Genomic DNA, 17,885 nt, shown 5'->3' on the forward strand with positions numbered 1-17,885 from the left:
CCCCGCAACAGTCGCACAAGACTCTTCTCATTGGATGCAGTCGAACAACGCGTGGAAGGATGTGGTATTTTAAGGAGCAGTCAACATATGATGTTAATTATATTACCTGCTTAGGTTACGTAGGTATTCATGGAAATATTTAAGTAGATTCGAGGTGAGTGGTATTCTTCCTGCATCAAAAGATGCCTATGAATACAATGAGTCAACGCTGCTGTTAAAAGGATGGCCTCAATAAGCAACAAATTGCCGTCCCCGAAGACATATCGAAAGTCGGTGTATTAGAACGGGTCCTGAATAGTGATGAATAGCTATCGCTGTTGCTATAATCTATTATAATAGCCTGGAGCTAGCTATTAGCAAACTACTTCCTATTGTCAACAGTGAAACCTAATAAATAGGAGGCTGTAGCGTTGACCTAATTGCAAGAATGTCAGACGTACGGTAGTATTAACGACGTGTTAATCGAGATCCATTCTGTCAAGCTGATCAAGGCTTTTGAATTCAGAGTTGGGGCTGGAGACTAGAGACGTTCTAGACTCGGTAGACAAAGGTCCCATGCTATAAAAATTATCAGAAAAGTCGAAATTCATGCTTTCGAAATCATCAGATAAGTCAGTGGCCAAGGCGTTCTCCGGGGTTTTCGGGCAGGTTTGGGGTGATTCGGACTCAGAGTCTTCACCCGGAAATAAATTGAGGCGTCCGTTGTCTATGTCGTCGAGGAATTTTGCGAGACTTAGTTCAGCTAGGGTTTCGCCGATGATGTCCAGTGCGTACGGTTCGCGGCCGTGGTTGGTGATTCCAGCCGTTTGTGTGCCTTCCTCTATGCAACCAAAAATCTTTTTGAGAATCTTCAGATCGCCCTTTGGTTGCTTGAACTTGCTGATCACCGGGAATCGGGAATCCGCAAGATCATTAGCCTTGGAAATTCTATCATCAGTCAGCTTGGTATTCAACCTTCCCAGCTCGTTGGCCCAGTCGACGTTAAGCCTGCAAGGAAACAAAGTTGTAAGTTGAGATGTACGCATGACTACCCTTGCAATGAGGCCACAACATACCTAATTGTGAACTCCCACTCTATTGAGCCCGTTGACTTCTTGGTTTTCCAAATTTTAGGGCCTTTAAAAATTCTCCACATAAGAGCTTTTGCCTTCAGCGCGACAATTTGAAGTGCGCCAAACCTCTGCGCAGCCGGTGCGAGTTTGCGATAAATTGTTCGCATTCCTTTTTTAAACTTGCCAAACATCTCAAGAATCCCCAGATCCTTGAGGTATGAATCAAATGTTATACCACGAGCTGCTGCCTCCCTGGAAAGTCGATTAGAAAACTTTCGCTTAGCGTCGGCGATATCGTCGTACTTTTGGCAGAGAATTTTGATATCCTTTTTTATTGTGCTAAACTGGTTCCAATATCCGAACGACCAAGTGTTCAGGATGCATTTTCGGTCTTCCATGAACACAGTTTTCTTAGTTGCAGGTACCAAGAATTTCATCTTCAGGGGATATCCGGCGTCATTGGGCGCTCCTATGCTATTTTTTAGCTCTTGGATGTAATCTTGGAAAAACGCAAAAACCATGGTTTTCATCTTCGTGGTATTGTCCTCTAATAGCTCTAATTCAGCACAAAGCTCAATAGCTTCAGGTTCTGCCTGGTCAATGAAGTTCTCAAATAGTTTTTGAATGGTAAGTGACATTTTATGGTCTTTGGTAAGGAAGGGTAAAGCCTGAATTGGAGTTTAAGAATCAGGTCGTGATGGATATCTGGTAACAAAAGAATCAAGCTGGAGCAATGGTGGTGATTATGTGGGGGAGTCTGTAGACTGAACAAAGATAGGTAGTACTTTGTCAAAACTACGAGACCAAACACTGGTAAGTTCAGCAAATACGCAAAATCAGACGTACCACTAGCTTACTACCATCGGATCCTATAGTATCAACGGCTTCATCATACAGACTACCGACTTCTAACACACCACGCCTTCCGGGCTTTTTGACAGTGTATTCCATATGCCATGATACGATGCTGCCAACATGGCGAGGTAGTCATAACAGTGTAGCCTCAAATACAGTCGTTCAAAATGGAAGGTAAGGTGCTTAGGTGCGTAGCCTATACGCCGTTTTGCCTTTGCCTGGCACAAAGCTATGGAAGCTACTTACATAGCTCACTCCTAAGATCTTGGAATTCTAGGTTCCCGAAACTCACTGCCTTTGAGGTCATCTCGAATGGCTATTGCCAGAAGGCGTTCGCAGGTAAGATGAGCATTTCCCCGCGCCCCTCCAGCCTAAGACGGTATCCTCCAGGTCATATCATAGGCTACGTCTAATTGTCTAAATGCCTATCTGCGAAATCTTCGAGTAATTAATCCCTAGATACTAACCATTAGGCTTGACGACTAGAACCTAACAGTCAACTTGAGCACACTATTAGTCTATAAAATCGGGCTTGAATTTGAACTTCCATGGAACCTTTTGTGTCAGATAAACCCGTGGTCGCGTGTGGTATTTTCATGCGACTCATGTCAGCGATTTGCGCCTTATATGCTTAGTAATGGTAAGCTTAACATGCAATGTATCAATAAGACTAGCCCTTGAGTCTTGAGTGACCACGGCAGTCTCTCCTTCCCAATTTTCGAAAGCATCACTCTATTCACAGTTTAAACTTACCTTCCCTCAAATTATTAGCAAGGCTTTACCTTTACCACGCTTTCAAGGCTCCCGAATAAATGCCAGAACTTTCGAGGTCGATTGGCATATATTCCTAGACCTGAAGAATAACCCCCTTTTACCCCCTTTGCGCTACCGTACCAAAAGATGATTAATCATTTCAAAAAGTCCAATTCCTGTGCGCTTTATATTTATGCCTTTCGAAATACGTCGCGACTGTTGTCTCGAAAATAGAGATCCTGAGGCATTCTATCGCCTTAACTGGGCTAATATAGAAGCCTACTTCTGTGGACAGGCGGAACGATTGGTACTAGTGGGCGCAGACGCTGCAAAGTATCAGCACCGGCCCTCGGTCGTTTGTATTGAGTATGAAGCGGACCGAGAGTTTGAACGACTGTTAGAAAGCTTTGAACGGAATGTTATAAAAGAAGTTGAACGTCGGAAGGCCTACCGTTCTCTCGATATAACCTTGAGGCCAGTAGAATTTACCAATAGCTGCACCTCGAACCTACTGCTGCTGCCGACTGGAAGGGGGCACGGAACCCTCATGCCGAAGGAGCGGCGTTACGGGCATATATTAAGCACCGAAGAACGCAATGAGCTTCATGATGCATTAAAGAAAAATGCTTCCAAAGAAGTGCACACAGACAGCACCCCTGCAGAACTAGGGATGGGCTCTATCGATGTCCACAAGACTTCCCGAAATAGTTACCTAGGATCTATAGCACCAGTGAGCGAGGGCCCAGCGCCGCAAGTGAAGCCGTCTTCCAAAACACCATTCTGGAGCAAGCTCAAAGTGATAAAACGAGAAAAAGGAAAGCGTACTCTGGGCTTTTCTCGTGGGGGTGGAATCCTCTCAAGACTAGGTGCAATCAAGTCTGCTTTCAGAAGCTTTGGAGTAATACGAAGACAACGAATCTAAATAGCCCTTCTTAATTATCGATTATGCGAGATTGTGTCATGTAGGCCGAAAGTAATATTAATTGAAGCTCGGTGTATTACAGAACGTGTATGATCTAGGAGCTTCATACAGTATACTAGTACCCAACAGATGGAAGCACTATAATTTAATTAAATTGCAATTGTCACCTGTCGCTCTCAGCTCCGTAGCAAACCATAGATCATAAGTTTCCCCAACCAACGAAGAAATATATACTACTAAATAAGATTTCGTCACACTTTCCGCCGGTGTCCGCGGCTGGCTTTCAGCCATACGAGCTACGAGGCCGGGTCTTCGGGATCCCGGCTTCATTTTAACCCCGGCACCCGGCTGTGTGGTAGTGTGGTAATGTGGCCGATTTATGTGTTGTTGCGCAAGCGCCTACGTAAGGCAGAGCGGCCAAGCAGCAAACCTAAACCGGAACATCCCCTGCGGCCACTTTATTGAGAACTCATGTGTCAGCCAAACCTCATCTCTACATAGGCTTCGACTTCTCACGACTTTTACGACCTCACGACTTCTCTCCCTACCATGATTACTCGCATATACCACATATTTCCACTGCTTTAGCCCGTCATGTCGTCCCGTTTACTGCCTCCGGATTCTCCGGCTTCGTACACCGACGACTCAGACGACGACTTCCCGCTCGAAGAGCTCGATCCGACATCTCACCGATTCAATCCTTCGACATCGGCATCTCATGAACACTCGTATAGGCTTCCTCGGCAGAGCCGGGAAGCCCGAAGATCTGCTGAGCGCCAGCACTCGCCATCGTTTACATCCCGAATCGGTCTGATGACCCTTCGCCGGAAACTTGGAGGCAGCCGTTTCGACCCAAAAGACGAGGAGGAGGATCTCGAAGCGCTGATAGCAGATCGCAGAAAGTCACTAGAGCCTGGGAAGCAAAGCGACGAGAGCCTGCGGGCAGAAGATGCCGATACACCTCTCCTTCGGCCTGAATCTTCAAGCTCCAGATCTCGTTTGACGGCCTTTAGTGCCCCCACAAGCGGTCAGAGGACGACGAAAACCAAGAATTCAGCTAGCACAGATTTGAATAGGACAGTTGATCTATCTTCTCCATCCTCTACTTATCCACCGAACGTTATCTCGAACGCCAAATACACACCGGTCACCTTTCTACCCTTCACTCTCTACAATGAGTTCAAATACTTCTTCAACTTGTACTTCCTACTGGTCGCACTGTCTCAGATAATACCGAAACTGAGAATCGGGTACATTAGTACATATATCGTGCCTCTAGCGTTTGTCCTTATGGTCACCCTTGGCAAGGAGGCCTACGATGATATTGCGAGGAGAAGAAGGGATGCAGAGGCAAATAGTGAGGAGGTAGAGTGTATGGTGTTCACGGATATACTGGCGGCTAATAAGAAGGGAAAGAAGAAAGCGCGAAGAGGATCCTCGGGAAATAGCCACTCCATCGCTATTGACGGAGACGATTCCGGTATCGTGAGCAGTATTGTGACCAAGAAATCACGTGATCTCAAAGTCGGTGATATCCTCCATCTCAGAAAAGACCAAAGGGTTCCAGCGGATGTTGTTCTCCTGAAAACAGTACCTGATATGTCTCACTCTGGTCTGGATGCACTGGTGGACGACGACGGCCCATCAGGAGAAGCTTTCATTCGTACAGACCAGTTGGATGGCGAGACAGACTGGAAATTACGACTAGCATCCCCCTTGACACAAGGCCTATATGCGACACAACTCCAGAACATCACAATCACAGCAGCTCCACCTTCTAAAGCCGTAAATACTTTTGTTGGAACAATAGAGTATACCGACCCCAACGACCCTCGCAGCTTGAAATCCCTCCCTCTTTCAATCGACCATACCGCATGGGCCAATACCGTACTTGCATCCTCCACGCCTACCCTTGCTGCTGTTGTATACACAGGCACACAGACTCGGCAAGCTCTGTCTACCTCCAAATCGAGATCTAAAACAGGTCTCCTCGAAATTGAGATCAACACTCTAACTAAGATCCTCTGTGCTTTAACGCTCACGATCTCAATATTGCTCGTCGTTCTCCATTACACCTCCCCCAAAGACTCTACGAATAGTGAAAAACATAAAACACTTAACAATATGCCCTGGTACATTGCCATTCTTCGCTTCTTGATTTTATTCAGTACGATTATACCCATCAGTTTGCGTGTGAATTTAGATATGGGAAAGAGTGTTTATGCATGGTTTATTGAAAGAGACAAGGGGATTGAAGGAACCGTCGTTCGGACGAGTACGATTCCTGAGGAGCTGGGGAGAGTTGAATATCTTCTTACTGACAAGACCGGTACTTTGACACAGAACGGTGAGTTCAAAGAGGGTCCATAGGAAGTTCCTAAGAGATGGTCCGCTAATTTCCGTCCTAGATATGGAGTTGAAAAAGGTTCACGTCGGCACAGTTTCGTATGCCGGCGAAGCCATGGACGAAGTTGCTGATTATATACGCCATGCATTCCTAGAACAACAACATAATACCCCTGTCGACCCATTTGCAGATCCCACTGAGTCCGCCTCCCTCCAAAACACCCAAAGCCGCTCACGTCGAGAAATTGGCTCCAGGGTAAGGGATGTGGTTGTTGCTCTGGCCTTGGCCCATAACGTCACCCCGACAACCGACGATTCCACAGGTGAAACAAGCTACCAAGCTGCATCGCCCGATGAGATCGCTATTGTAAAATGGTGTGAAAGCGTTGGGCTTAAACTTGTCCAGCGAGATAGAAAGAGCATCCAACTGGCTGGCGAGACCGGGAAAGTTGTGGTTCGAGTCAAAATTTTGGATATTTTCCCTTTCACATCAGAGGGCAAGAGAATGGGCGTTGTTGTTCGATATCTGAATCCGGAGGACACATTTGAAAACCCAAACGGAGACATTTGGTTCTTCCAGAAAGGCGCAGATACAATAATGGCCAGGATTGTTGCTTCGAATGACTGGCTAGAGGAAGAGTGCGGAAACATGGCTAGGGAAGGATTAAGAACCTTGGTTGTGGGACGCAAGAAGCTTAGTATTCAGCAATACGAAGACTTTGCTAGCAAGTACAAAGCAGCAAGTTTGAACCTAAGCTCCAATCGAGACGCTGAGATGGGCAAAGTTGTGAGTGAGATTCTAGAACAAGAGCTAGAGCTTTTGGGTGTGACTGGTGTAGAGGATAGGCTCCAATTAGATGTCAAGCCAAGTCTGGAGCTACTTCGAAACGCGGGAATCAAGATATGGATGTTGACTGGCGACAAGGTCGAAACTGCCCGATGTGTGGGTGTGAGTGCCAAATTAGTTGCAAGGGGCCAGTTCATCTACACAATTGAAAAGCGTACGTTCATCAAATCCCAATTTGAGATACAATCTAACTAATCAAATGACAGTTAAGCAAAAAGACTCCGCTTACGACTCTCTGGAGTTTCTAAAGAGCAAACCTGACAGCGCGTTGATAATCGATGGCGAATCACTCTCGTTGTTTCTCGACCATTATAAGGACCAGTTTATTTCTATTGCCACTCGCCTACCAGCCGTTATCGCTTGCCGCTGCTCACCGACCCAAAAGGCTGACATCGCAACCTTGATTCGTACATACACGAAAAAGAGAATCTGCTGCATTGGCGATGGTGGAAATGATGTTAGCATGATTCAAGCGGCAGACGTGGGCGTTGGTATCGTGGGGAAAGAAGGCCGACAAGCTAGCTTAGCGGCCGATTTCAGCATTCTGCAATTTAAGAATCTCGTCAAACTATTATTATGGCATGGAAGGTGCAGTTATAAGAGAAGCGCTAAGTTAGCACAGTTCGTCATGCACAGGGGCTTAGTCATAAGCGTCTGCCAAACGTTGTTCAGTATCGCTAGTCGTTTTGAACCGATTGCGCTCTACCAGGTTTGTGTCCACCTTCTGTAACAAGTTCAAACCACACTCTGACATCTCTATAGGGTTATCTACTTGTCGGATATGCTACTATTTACACGATGTTTCCTGTCTTTTCTCTTGTCCTGGATCGTGATATCGATGAATCGCTTGCCAATCTCTACCCAGAACTATACAAAGAACTTACATCAGGCCAATCGCTCAGTTACAAAACTTTCTTCATTTGGGTCCTTGTGTCAGTCTACCAAGGTAGTGTCATTCAAGGCATCAGTCAGCTTCTTGTTCGCTTCAACTCCACCGATACGGAAGAAATACTGCAAGCGAAATTTTTGAGAATGGTTACAATAAGTTTCACAGCGCTGGTCTTGAACGAGTTGATTATGGTGGCTTTGGAGATTACCACTTGGTGTGTTTGGATGATTGTGGCAGAGGTCGGGACGTTGGTTATTTTCTTTGCTAGCTGGCCTCTGATTAAAGAGTTGTTGGATTTGGAGAGTGTTAAGAGTATTTGGTATTGGATTGAAGTTTCAGCTATTGTTGCAGTTGCCATTGGGCCTGTTGCCGTGGGTAGGGCTCTAAGAGGTTGGTGGCGGCCGGAGAGTTACCAGAAGGTGCAGGCTGTGTAAATATTTTTGTTTTGCATTGCGGGTGTTTGGGGTACCTCTTTCGTTCCTTCTTTCTTCTTTCTTATTTTCCTACATGTTGGGTTTCGAAAAAGTTGTTTATGGCTGAGTAGAATAGTCTAGAGTTTGATGCATATGCGCATGGGCGGCAGGTGACAGATAATTTACATTGTTTCGACATGGATATGAACTACGAATTGGTATAATTCGCATTGTAGACTTCGTAAACCAGGAATCTTATGGCTTAAGGTATAGGACTTTATTCTGATGTAGTAAGACATAGGGGCCTGTACATGTGTAATCCTCAATTTTAGTATATGTATAAATGCATCCGAGTATTCACGCCATGGTTGCGATATGACATATATAACACCGAGTAACTCCAACGATGAACACAGAAAATACAGGAACTCTATAACGGCGCCCGCGCACGCTTTGACCTTCTTTCTGATGCAATAGTAGCCCAATCAACCACTAGTCTTGACAAGGCGTAATGTTTCATCTGATTAGCCCAATCGTTCGCAAGCATCCTGTATTGCTTCCTTGACGCTACCGTTATTGGAGCCCCTGCACTTGTTCTTACCCATGGAATAATGTCGAATAAAAGCTTTCTTTTCTCTATGACCAGGCTCGAGAAGTCCCCCCATGCCGGATCGGATTTATGCATTGCTCGAGTGTGGTATAGCCAGTGCTCCTTTGCATAGGCCAAGAAACGATTTTTTGGGGATAATCGCTCGATGATTGTTGTTTGTTGGTTTGAATCAGTAATTAAATCTCTTAGAGTTTCGATATCTGTGGGTGGAGGGGAGATTCGGAGAGTTGAGACTATGGTTGAGATGTCACTGAAGTCGTCGAGGTCATCGGATTCGGAGAAGTCTATTTCTTGATAATCTGAATTTTTGAGGTTCTTCTTATTCTTCCTGATGGAGTGATAAGCCTTCTCGATTTTCTCGTCTTTGGTCATATCCTCTTCCTGGTCCATGAGTTGAAATTTGGTTTGGTGTAGGTAATAAATACACCCACGGCCAACCTCTAGATGAGCTCGAGTCTCATCTAATATTCGATTCTCCATGAGGTACTGCTTAAGACTAGAATGTACGAAATAAATGCATGTCTTTCCTTGAACTTCCCGAGCGATGACAAGGCCTCTGCAGACGTCTAAGACAGACGTTGGGCTGTAGGCGGGTAAATCGTCTCCAGTTTCGACGTTCCATTCCAAGTAGTCTGAGAGTTCTTCGAGGGTGAGCGGTCGAGCGGCGATTCCTACAATATTGAAGATCCTTTTGGCTTGTATTTTATCTCCTTGCGATTTTATGGTGTTGAGGATGAGGTTGTAGGTCGGAATGATGTCGATAGGAAGAGTTTCGAGGAGTGAGAGAAGATTGTCTTCATTTTTGGCGTAGCGGACTAAACTTAAGTGAAGGGTTGCTAGAAGAAAACTTCGGGACCGATTAGCGTGCTGCGTTACATTTTATTTGATAATCCCATAAGTGAATTCACTTACTTCCCCCTCGCCCTATCCGTTATCGCTGCTTTGATAATCGGAATAAGATCGAATTTATTGTCGAAATTGAAGAGCCCACTGACTAGATTCATATTAAGCTCGTTTTCGATATGTACCACTACATCCGTTTCCAATTGTCCAATCCCATCTAATAAGACACCCGGTCTATGCGCCGGCGGTCCTTTCTTATTTGTCAATATTACCTTCAACTGGATTTGCCAGCACCACTTCTCAAACTTCTTGATTAACTCGTCTTCAGCTGCAGGCGAGAGATTATCCGTCCCGTCGATGACGATATACATACGATTATCGCCATGGCGAACCCACTGTTGACGGAAGTTGATAATCGTTTTTATTATAGCTGCGATCTCTTCGATGTTTAAGGGGTATTCGAAGTTGTAGTATATATGGCGGATGTGATCTGTTGTGCGGAGTAGTTGTGATAAAAGTGATCTGAAGAGCGTTTCGAGTTGCATGGACTCGGGGATCTCGGGTGTGCAGAAGAAATAGAAGACATTTTCTCCGCTGACGCTTTGGAGCATCTTTATAAGGTAGACACTTAAGGAGGACTTTCCGCAGCCGGCTATATATCTTAGCTAGCGCTTTGTTTTTGCTGTGATAACTAGGGAGAGTTAATAGATATTGGCTTACCTGATCCATACAGCCATAGCAGTGGCTTCTTAGACCCATGCTTGGTTCGATCTAGAAAGGCGGGTAGTCCAGTGATAAAGTCCATTGCCCTGGAGGATCCCCCTTGCGCATAGCGTTGCAGCGAGGCTTCATGATCATATCCCGATATTCGGGTACATAAAGAATTGACAACCTTAGCTGTACTCGTGTGATTTAAATTCCCTAGTAAGCAAATTTCTCTTACAATTGATATACAGGAAGATGATTGTACTTTTGCGATACATACCTTGCAAATTTGGATCCGACTTAGAGCTATCAAGGACCGTTTTCCAATTCTTTGAAACGCTATCGAGATAGTATAAAACGGGTTCTTGTCGATATAGTGCGATCCTTTGCCTTTCTCGGTCATTGAAATCTCCGGATATTAGATGTGCTTCAGCGTCAAGATATATTTTGAAGCTGTCGAGTCCCTTTTTATTCTTCTCTAAATCTGTCTTCAATTTCTTCCAAAGGGTTTTTAATGTCTTGGAATCCTTTTCGCTGAGGATTCTGAGAAGATCATGGCAGATTTCAAGCAAAACGAGGTGATAGTAACAAACTATCCTCTGGATTTTTATAGAAGCTGGAAATCTGTGGAGTACTGTGTCTGTTTCTTCATGCCCTGAGCCAAGCTCTTCCAGGATCTCGACTATCTTCTTTAAGTACTCAGTTGAAGATAATGCCCTCTAACATTTTTGTGGTTAGTAGGTAATTCTACAATGAAATAAAAAATTCATAAAACTTTGAAACCTGTAAAAATAATATTAATCATACCGTAGTCACAAGTTTGGTCGTTCCCCATATGGCTTCTTCGTGCTCTGGCGGCGCCATAACCGCGAAGCGAGCCATTGTTAACGCAAACGATTTTATCCGAGTGCCGTATGCATATTTAGACCGCCCAACTGAAGTTCCAGCAGCTGCATTTGCTCTGTTTATTAATTCTGAGATCTCTGAGATCGTTGGCCTAGAATTGAAATATCTTGCTTCTTGTGGTGTTATTAAAGCAGTGATATCTGCGAGGAGTGTCCAGGGTGGGTTGTCACTGTGTGTGGTTTTTGTAAACGGGGTTAGCGAGTCGGCTATACAACTTGCGACAACCTTTCGCAACTTGGGTCTTTTACATACAAGTTATCGTGCAGGTATTGGGCCATTTTTAGTAAATTTATCCGTGGGGCTCTTTCCCTCCGGTTCTAATCGTGGTGACGTCACTTCCAAGAGAACTCAAAAGCTGGTTGAAGTCTATTAAACCGGCGTTTTTAATAGACGTCTTGAAAGATGTTCTTAACACTCTGAGGAACGAAATTGTAAGCGTTGTTGTATACGTACTCGGTATATATACATAAGCATGGATATTAGATTTAGGAAGGTATATATGGGGTGCCACCCGCATTTAAATACTTGAAACCAGATTTAGATCTACGAAAGTGCAGCTGTGAGAGTTTCGGTGAACGTGACGGAAGTTGGAAGTTCCAAGAAATGCTGTGTCTAGGCAGCTTCCTGGGCAGGCTAAATCATGACTTTCGACGTTTACGGCAACACATTTCATCCGTTGCATTTTTCAAATGGCTAAGCACGAAGAACATCTCGAGAACGACATTTAGATTTCCCAATAGCTCGGTAGCTTATCAACATCGGTTTAACATTTATGGAAAGGAAACCCGTTATTGGAATCTGTAAGAAAGCTCCATGGTATCTATGTCATCCAAGTGTAGTCTTCTGTGCATAGTATTAACTATTCAGATATCAACTGCGATTTCGACTTTTGGATAGGAGCAATGGGGTCGCCACAAACCACACGGCAATGGCCGAGACATATCAAATACTTGATCAGTGCCACGTGAAAGTTGATATTCTTAAAATATATTGGAGGCCTTTCCACTAAGTATTTGGGAGAATACTGATCTCGGGGCCAGAGCTGGAGAATGCTAGGTATGCAAAGCTGACCGAGCACTCTAAAGCTTTTAATCTTTCAATGTGTTCAGCTGACCTCGGTCCTGGGCCTTCTTCAATCATTAGCACACTAACAAAGCAAGGGAAATTCTTTTTAACAATATAATTTCAAAAGCTACACGAAAAATACAGCATCAACAGCAACCCACCCCTTCAACCCCTCTCTTCGTCCAGGAGACAAGTCACAAACCATCGTCCATAATGTCGCTACCAAGAAACAGAACCACAGTGGATAGTCTTCCTCCGGAGACTTTACATGATATCCTCATGTACTTGGTATAGTACCCTGAAGCTCCATCTCAGCCTCGTGATCGTAGTCTAACATAGTATACAGAAGCACTGCAAGAATGACCTTGCAAGCACATGTCTCGTTTCGAAGAGATTCCATTCAACCTCTCTACCAATTCTTTATGAGACAGTCGTCTTGATGTTCGGTTATCATGGCGATTATTTAGAAGAACAATTCACCTCAATTTTGACCCACGAACATCAAGGCCTTCCATTCATCAAGAATTTTGGGATCCAGGGGTCTTTAGTTTACTTTCCCCTGTATCCGAAATATCCGTTAGAGTCGCAAATGGCTGCAGAAATCACACAAACAACGACGATGTTCAACTGTCTACTGTTGAGCGTCTTGCGCCGCTTCAAAAGCAACCAACTACGGAACTTCATGTTAGTTATTCCCCGTCGACCATAAATAAAAAGCAGAACTAACTATCTACGCATATTTCTACTACAACAGTTGGCTCACGGACATGCATCTTACACCTACCATTGTCAACGAGCTCGATGCCCGGCAAAATATGCTGCAAGGCGCCTGGGTCTTTGGCCCCGATGATTTAGAAAGCACTGGAATAATTGCGGACAGTCTCTTCAAATTCCTGAATACCAAGGTTCAACTTCGCGATTTGCATCTTGGGACGATATGGACACTGTGCTAAATGTCTTCAGTAATTTTGACCGCATGCCGAATAAGCTCCGGAGGCTGACCGTCCAGCTACAAGATAGTAATTTTTTGAAACGGCTCTTGGAGTCTCCTCATGCCTGGGAAGAGTTCCTGCAGCAAAATAATAGCATACTGAGCCAACCCTCCGAACCCAAATTCCCCTGGCTAACGCAGTTGTCACTTCAAGGAGTTGATGATGTTTTCTTTGAGGGTGTTCGACGTATAGACCACATCTTTGCTCTTGGACAACTAGAGGAACTGAAGTTCACCTTTGGGGGGGAATTTTCCTCTACCCTAAAACAGATGACTGGAAAATGTCTCCGACTCAAAGTCTTTTACTTATGGGGGCACACAAGCGAAACTACTTTATCCGAATTTCTTGTGTCTCTCCCTCCATTGAAAGAGCTGGCCCTCAACATTCTAGAGAATGGGGTTGATAACCCAGATATCTTGAGGCTCGACATTCACAGCAAGTCCTTAACCAAGTTATATTTGAGGTTCGAAAACAATGGTGATCAGTCATCAGGGTCTTGTTTCCTTCGCCTCTTGCAGCGGGGTTGCTCTTTTCCCCAGTTGACAGAATTTGCATTTTCAATGCCCGTTGAAGAAGTATGCTTTTCACCTCTCATAATATATTTCGTTATATTTAGACTAAGCTCTGATCTCACAAATTGCAATAGTTCGCCGCTCTTCGAAACCAAGATTCTCACCTTCCGCGGTTGGAGCTATTATGGCTCCTCCAACCGAATAATCACTGGGCACGAGAACTATTCAAGTTGGATAGCATGACTTCTATGCTCCGTCCACTCTTCAGAGATGACAAAGCCCGTCCGAAGTGGCGATTCTTCGCAATTGGACAACGCCCACAAAATAAACACCGGCTTATCATCTACGAATTCTGCGAGTCATTGACGGTCGAGGAAAAGATTTGTACGGGCTTGGGATGCGTTGCCCACGGAAAAGTGTTCGAACATAGCCCAAATTTGACATTACTCAATTGTTTCGGGATTTGGCTACCCTGGGAAGAGGAGTAAGTTATAAACCCCTCAATCTTCGACTAGTTTCCGCTAATTATTGATTGTGAAATAGGCGTAACTTTGTCCACGTATATGATTAACTGCATTGTTACCACATCCACCGATAGCTTGTCGTCTGCACAAACCTCAGGCACCTGTTGAGTCTCTTAGACCAAATACATGTGTTTCGAGTGTCGTAGCACGGAAAAGCTTCTATGAGTACTTCAAGAGGTTCGCTTGGTTTGCACCATGGCTTTCATCGGTATTGTGATATTATAGCTAGCCTACCGAACAGAAAAGAGAAACACAGACCGCATTTATCTTTTATTAATAAAATGAGAATGAAGGAATTCTAGGTGTTTTTTTCTAGCAACCGTAGTAGCAGCAGCAATCAATTCTGGTTCACGAGATAAGCCGTACTCGGAACTGGTGTATTTTAACTCTGTAGACCTGCCACCTCAAAAGCTCACTCTTACGAAGGTTGCAAAACTCTTAGATTTTCATCCGCCTGCTCAACGTTTTTGAAGTTTTGTGTATCCCATATGAAATTCCCTAGCATAATCTCATAAATGTAAACGTCGCTATGTCTAATATTCCTGAGCCGGCTGTAGGATGATAAAAGAATAAGTCTAGTAATATTTTACGCAGAATGGTGAATAGTCGCCGATGTCACATTGTCGCAACTCAACGGTTATGAAATCGACAGCTCAAACTGAATCTAGCAATGGTGGGTTATAATATTTACTTCCTTCTCATCAAAACATCTTCAACAATTCTTCAAACCACGATCAACAGCCACAATCATATCACCAAACATCAACTTGCCATTCCTTCGCTGTCGTTCTTCGGATAGAATCATAAGTATTTCAGGATGTCAACCGAGACCGGCCTAGGGAGTGTCCCTTTAGAGATCACAACCGAGATCCTCAAGTATCTAGTATGAAGGTCATTGCTATTGATGTAGCTTTATTTAGATGCTAACAAGAAGAATAGAAACATAATAAAGAAGACCTCATGTCACTATCTCTTGTTTCAAAGAAGCTACATTCATTGACCTCGCTGGCCCTCTATGAGACCGTGGTTTTAGATTTGGATTACTTCAATGACTTCGACTTCGAAGAAAGCTACGACGGATTTCGATACATATCACTTTTAAGGAAAGGGCACCAGAACCTTCATTTGATCAAAAATTTCGGCGTCAAGGGAAACTTAGGCGTTGAAGTTAAACCTGATAAAGCTAAAAAGATGGTCTCTCGATCTTTCAATTGGATCGTTCTCAGTATTATGCGTCGCTTAGGCACTGGTCAGCTTCGCAACTTCATGTATTTACAGCAGTACCTCAATTTTAAGGAAAGATCCTGCAGCTAACTTACGTATACAGCTGGAATACAGAACTCGATATCACGAAACCTCTCGCGAATGAGCTCCAATGTCGACAAAAACTTCAAGGCATTTGGGTATCCAACAGCGGTGCCCAAGCACTTGGCTTCATCAGCAAAGTTCTATTCCAAGCCATTAGTACCTCGTATCACTTAAAGAATCTTCATTTCGACGGAATAAACGAGCCGGACAGCCTTTTGACGCTTCTAGCAGATCTTGAAACTCTCCACGGTCCCAGAAATTTGCAAAGTCTTACCATCGGCGTCGCGAACAGCGAAGTAATTGAGGAGACGGAGCTTTGGATAAAGGACTCTGATACCTCCTCTCTATCCTTACAAAACGATGATGATGATTCCATGCAGGCTGTCCCAAGATGTCCTTATTTGGAATATCTATCGTTGAACGGGGTAGATAATGATTTTCTCGCGAAACTCAACAATCCCCTCAAGATCGAGGAATTCTTTGATATTAACAAGTTGCAGACATTGAAATTGTTGAATACCAAAGATATATCAAGCACACTAGAATCATTGCGAACACTACCGGTCAAAATAAAGACGTTCCATGTGAGCGGCAAGAGCTCCATCAGGCCAATAGAAGCGTTCCTAGCCTCGTTTACCGGGCTCAAAGAGCTGTATATCGACATGAAGCCTACTAAATTGTCATTGGTACACGGCTATATAGGCTTGAAAAACCACACATCTACCTTGGTCAGGCTCTTTGTAAGGTTGCGCACCAAAAATGACGATGAGAACTTCGGAGACATTTTTAGGGATCTCGTGCGCGCTGGGAAAAGGTTCCCACAGCTTCTAGAGCTAGCGATTTCTTGCCCGCCTCCAGACGTAAGTTTTCTTCGTATCTGGGTCAATATACTATTCTAACACTGAAAGTAGTTAGAGGAATTGCGCATCGACTGCGATGACCACCTACCAAAACTGCAGTTCCTCTGGCTTCTCAGTGATGCTAAAACCTGGAAAGAAGATGACGTTAAACTGGACAATCTCATCCGCCTCATCCGCCCACTACTCCGATACGATAACTATTACCACAATCGGTGGCCCTTCGTGGCCGTCGGAGACCGATCGGTGGAACAATGGCCTTTCGTATTCGAGCTATGTGAGACGTTTTCTATTACCGGTTACATCGGCACCAGCTTGAGCTATGTACCTCATCGATATTTGTTTAACCACAATCCAGACCTAGTTCTGTTGAATATTGATAGGGCTTGGCTTCCGTGGCAGGAAGAGTAAGTTTTCAATACATTGTGGGGACCTATTCGAGGAGCCTTTTCTAATTGTTTTTGTCGACACAGGCGAGAATTCATCAAATCGGTCGCAATAAATGATTTCCATTCCTTTTGGGTCTTCGAATGATTCTTTGGATATACTAACTACTATGTTGGGGACCAGCAATCTTAAAGTATCATCTGCTTAGAAGGTAAAGAGCTCACCATACGGGTTTTGTTACCATGTCATCCTTCCAATATCAATTCAACTTCTTGTACCCCTTCTTCCTATCCTTCTTATTTCTTCCTCTACCTTCTTACCAAATCTCCAAATCTCCCTTTCCCGCTGCATCAATACGACGCGCTAAAGGCTTTCCTGACCACCCCACCTTCCTATAAAACTTCGAATTACGCTTTTTCGCCATATCAAAAATTCATTGTATTCATATTACCATACCATACCATACAAATTACCCCATATCAAACATTCCTATTCATCCCCATCTTTCATCTCAAACGCACCTAAAACCTTTTCCTAAAAGGAAAGAAGATAACACCCTTGACTCCAAGGAAAACCGTATCAAGCTTAGACTTTCAACCCTATAGACCATCTCCCTTCTAAGACCTTCCAAACTCTACAACTCTTTGAACCCCCGTATACCAATCCAAGCAGATCATAGGATTGGTATTCCATAGGCTCACGAGAGGGTTGAACAATACTATGTAACTGTACGTGCATATAAAACCAGACTACTGTAAACACAACTTGAATCTAGTAGTTAACCTCCATAATACCTACTACCTAAGACTCATCTATAACTTATACAAACTACAAAGCAACCACTTATAAAGGTTAAACTAAAAAAATAAACAATTATCTTTTGTTTACTACTGCTAAATCGAAATGATAATAATCTCAAACTAAGATATGAAAACCACCACAGCATAATATACGCCGAACTACTTAAAGACAAAAGGCGAAACAAAAAAGAATAGGTATGGTATCACAAAGCAAAAAAAAATGATAATCAAAAAAAAAAAAAACCGCTAACAGAAACAAAAACCCCCCATCAGCAGAACCCGAACCGCCGAAAGGTAAG

General features: G+C 44.0%; 7 protein-coding genes across 7 annotated transcripts; 5 read left to right on the forward strand and 2 right to left on the reverse strand.

The window, feature by feature from the left end:
- Positions 1–458: 458 nt before the first annotated feature.
- On the reverse strand, positions 459–1,690 carry AOL_s00076g431 (uncharacterized protein; the record flags this gene model as incomplete). Its single annotated transcript, XM_011122983.1, has 2 exons — positions 459–987; positions 1,056–1,690. 2 exons carry the CDS (start codon positions 1,688–1,690, stop codon positions 459–461), a joined length of 1,164 nt encoding a protein of 387 aa, XP_011121285.1.
- Positions 1,691–2,853: 1,163 nt separating this feature from the next.
- AOL_s00076g432 (uncharacterized protein) lies at positions 2,854–3,582 on the forward strand (the record flags this gene model as incomplete). Its single annotated transcript, XM_011122984.1, has 1 exon — positions 2,854–3,582. One exon carries the CDS (start codon positions 2,854–2,856, stop codon positions 3,580–3,582), a length of 729 nt encoding a protein of 242 aa, XP_011121286.1.
- Positions 3,583–4,176: 594 nt separating this feature from the next.
- AOL_s00076g433 (uncharacterized protein) lies at positions 4,177–8,098 on the forward strand (the record flags this gene model as incomplete). The annotated part of the gene is made up of 4 exons (XM_011122985.1): positions 4,177–5,929; positions 5,991–6,929; positions 6,982–7,484; positions 7,538–8,098. 4 exons carry the CDS (start codon positions 4,177–4,179, stop codon positions 8,096–8,098), a joined length of 3,756 nt encoding a protein of 1,251 aa, XP_011121287.1.
- Positions 8,099–8,507: 409 nt separating this feature from the next.
- AOL_s00076g434 (uncharacterized protein) lies at positions 8,508–11,419 on the reverse strand (the record flags this gene model as incomplete). The annotated part of the gene is made up of 6 exons (XM_011122986.1): positions 8,508–9,534; positions 9,600–10,182; positions 10,251–10,427; positions 10,516–10,954; positions 11,043–11,310; positions 11,394–11,419. 6 exons carry the CDS (start codon positions 11,417–11,419, stop codon positions 8,508–8,510), a joined length of 2,520 nt encoding a protein of 839 aa, XP_011121288.1.
- Positions 11,420–12,419: 1,000 nt separating this feature from the next.
- On the forward strand, positions 12,420–13,159 carry AOL_s00076g435 (uncharacterized protein; the record flags this gene model as incomplete). Its single annotated transcript, XM_011122987.1, has 3 exons — positions 12,420–12,494; positions 12,553–12,890; positions 12,961–13,159. 3 exons carry the CDS (start codon positions 12,420–12,422, stop codon positions 13,157–13,159), a joined length of 612 nt encoding a protein of 203 aa, XP_011121289.1.
- A 23-nt stretch (positions 13,160–13,182) lies between these two features.
- AOL_s00076g436 (uncharacterized protein) lies at positions 13,183–14,281 on the forward strand (the record flags this gene model as incomplete). Its single annotated transcript, XM_011122988.1, has 3 exons — positions 13,183–13,773; positions 13,845–14,194; positions 14,254–14,281. 3 exons carry the CDS (start codon positions 13,183–13,185, stop codon positions 14,279–14,281), a joined length of 969 nt encoding a protein of 322 aa, XP_011121290.1.
- A 770-nt stretch (positions 14,282–15,051) lies between these two features.
- Positions 15,052–16,810, forward strand: AOL_s00076g437 (uncharacterized protein; the record flags this gene model as incomplete). Its single annotated transcript, XM_011122989.1, has 4 exons — positions 15,052–15,117; positions 15,174–15,502; positions 15,562–16,402; positions 16,454–16,810. The coding sequence occupies 4 exons, from the start codon at positions 15,052–15,054 to the stop codon at positions 16,808–16,810; spliced, it is 1,593 nt and encodes a 530-aa protein (XP_011121291.1).
- Positions 16,811–17,885: the final 1,075 nt, after the last annotated feature.

This window comes from Orbilia oligospora, assembly GCF_000225545.1.
Source record: "Orbilia oligospora ATCC 24927 unplaced genomic scaffold scaffold00076, whole genome shotgun sequence".
In the NCBI taxonomy this organism is placed as follows: domain Eukaryota; kingdom Fungi; phylum Ascomycota; class Orbiliomycetes; order Orbiliales; family Orbiliaceae; genus Orbilia; species Orbilia oligospora.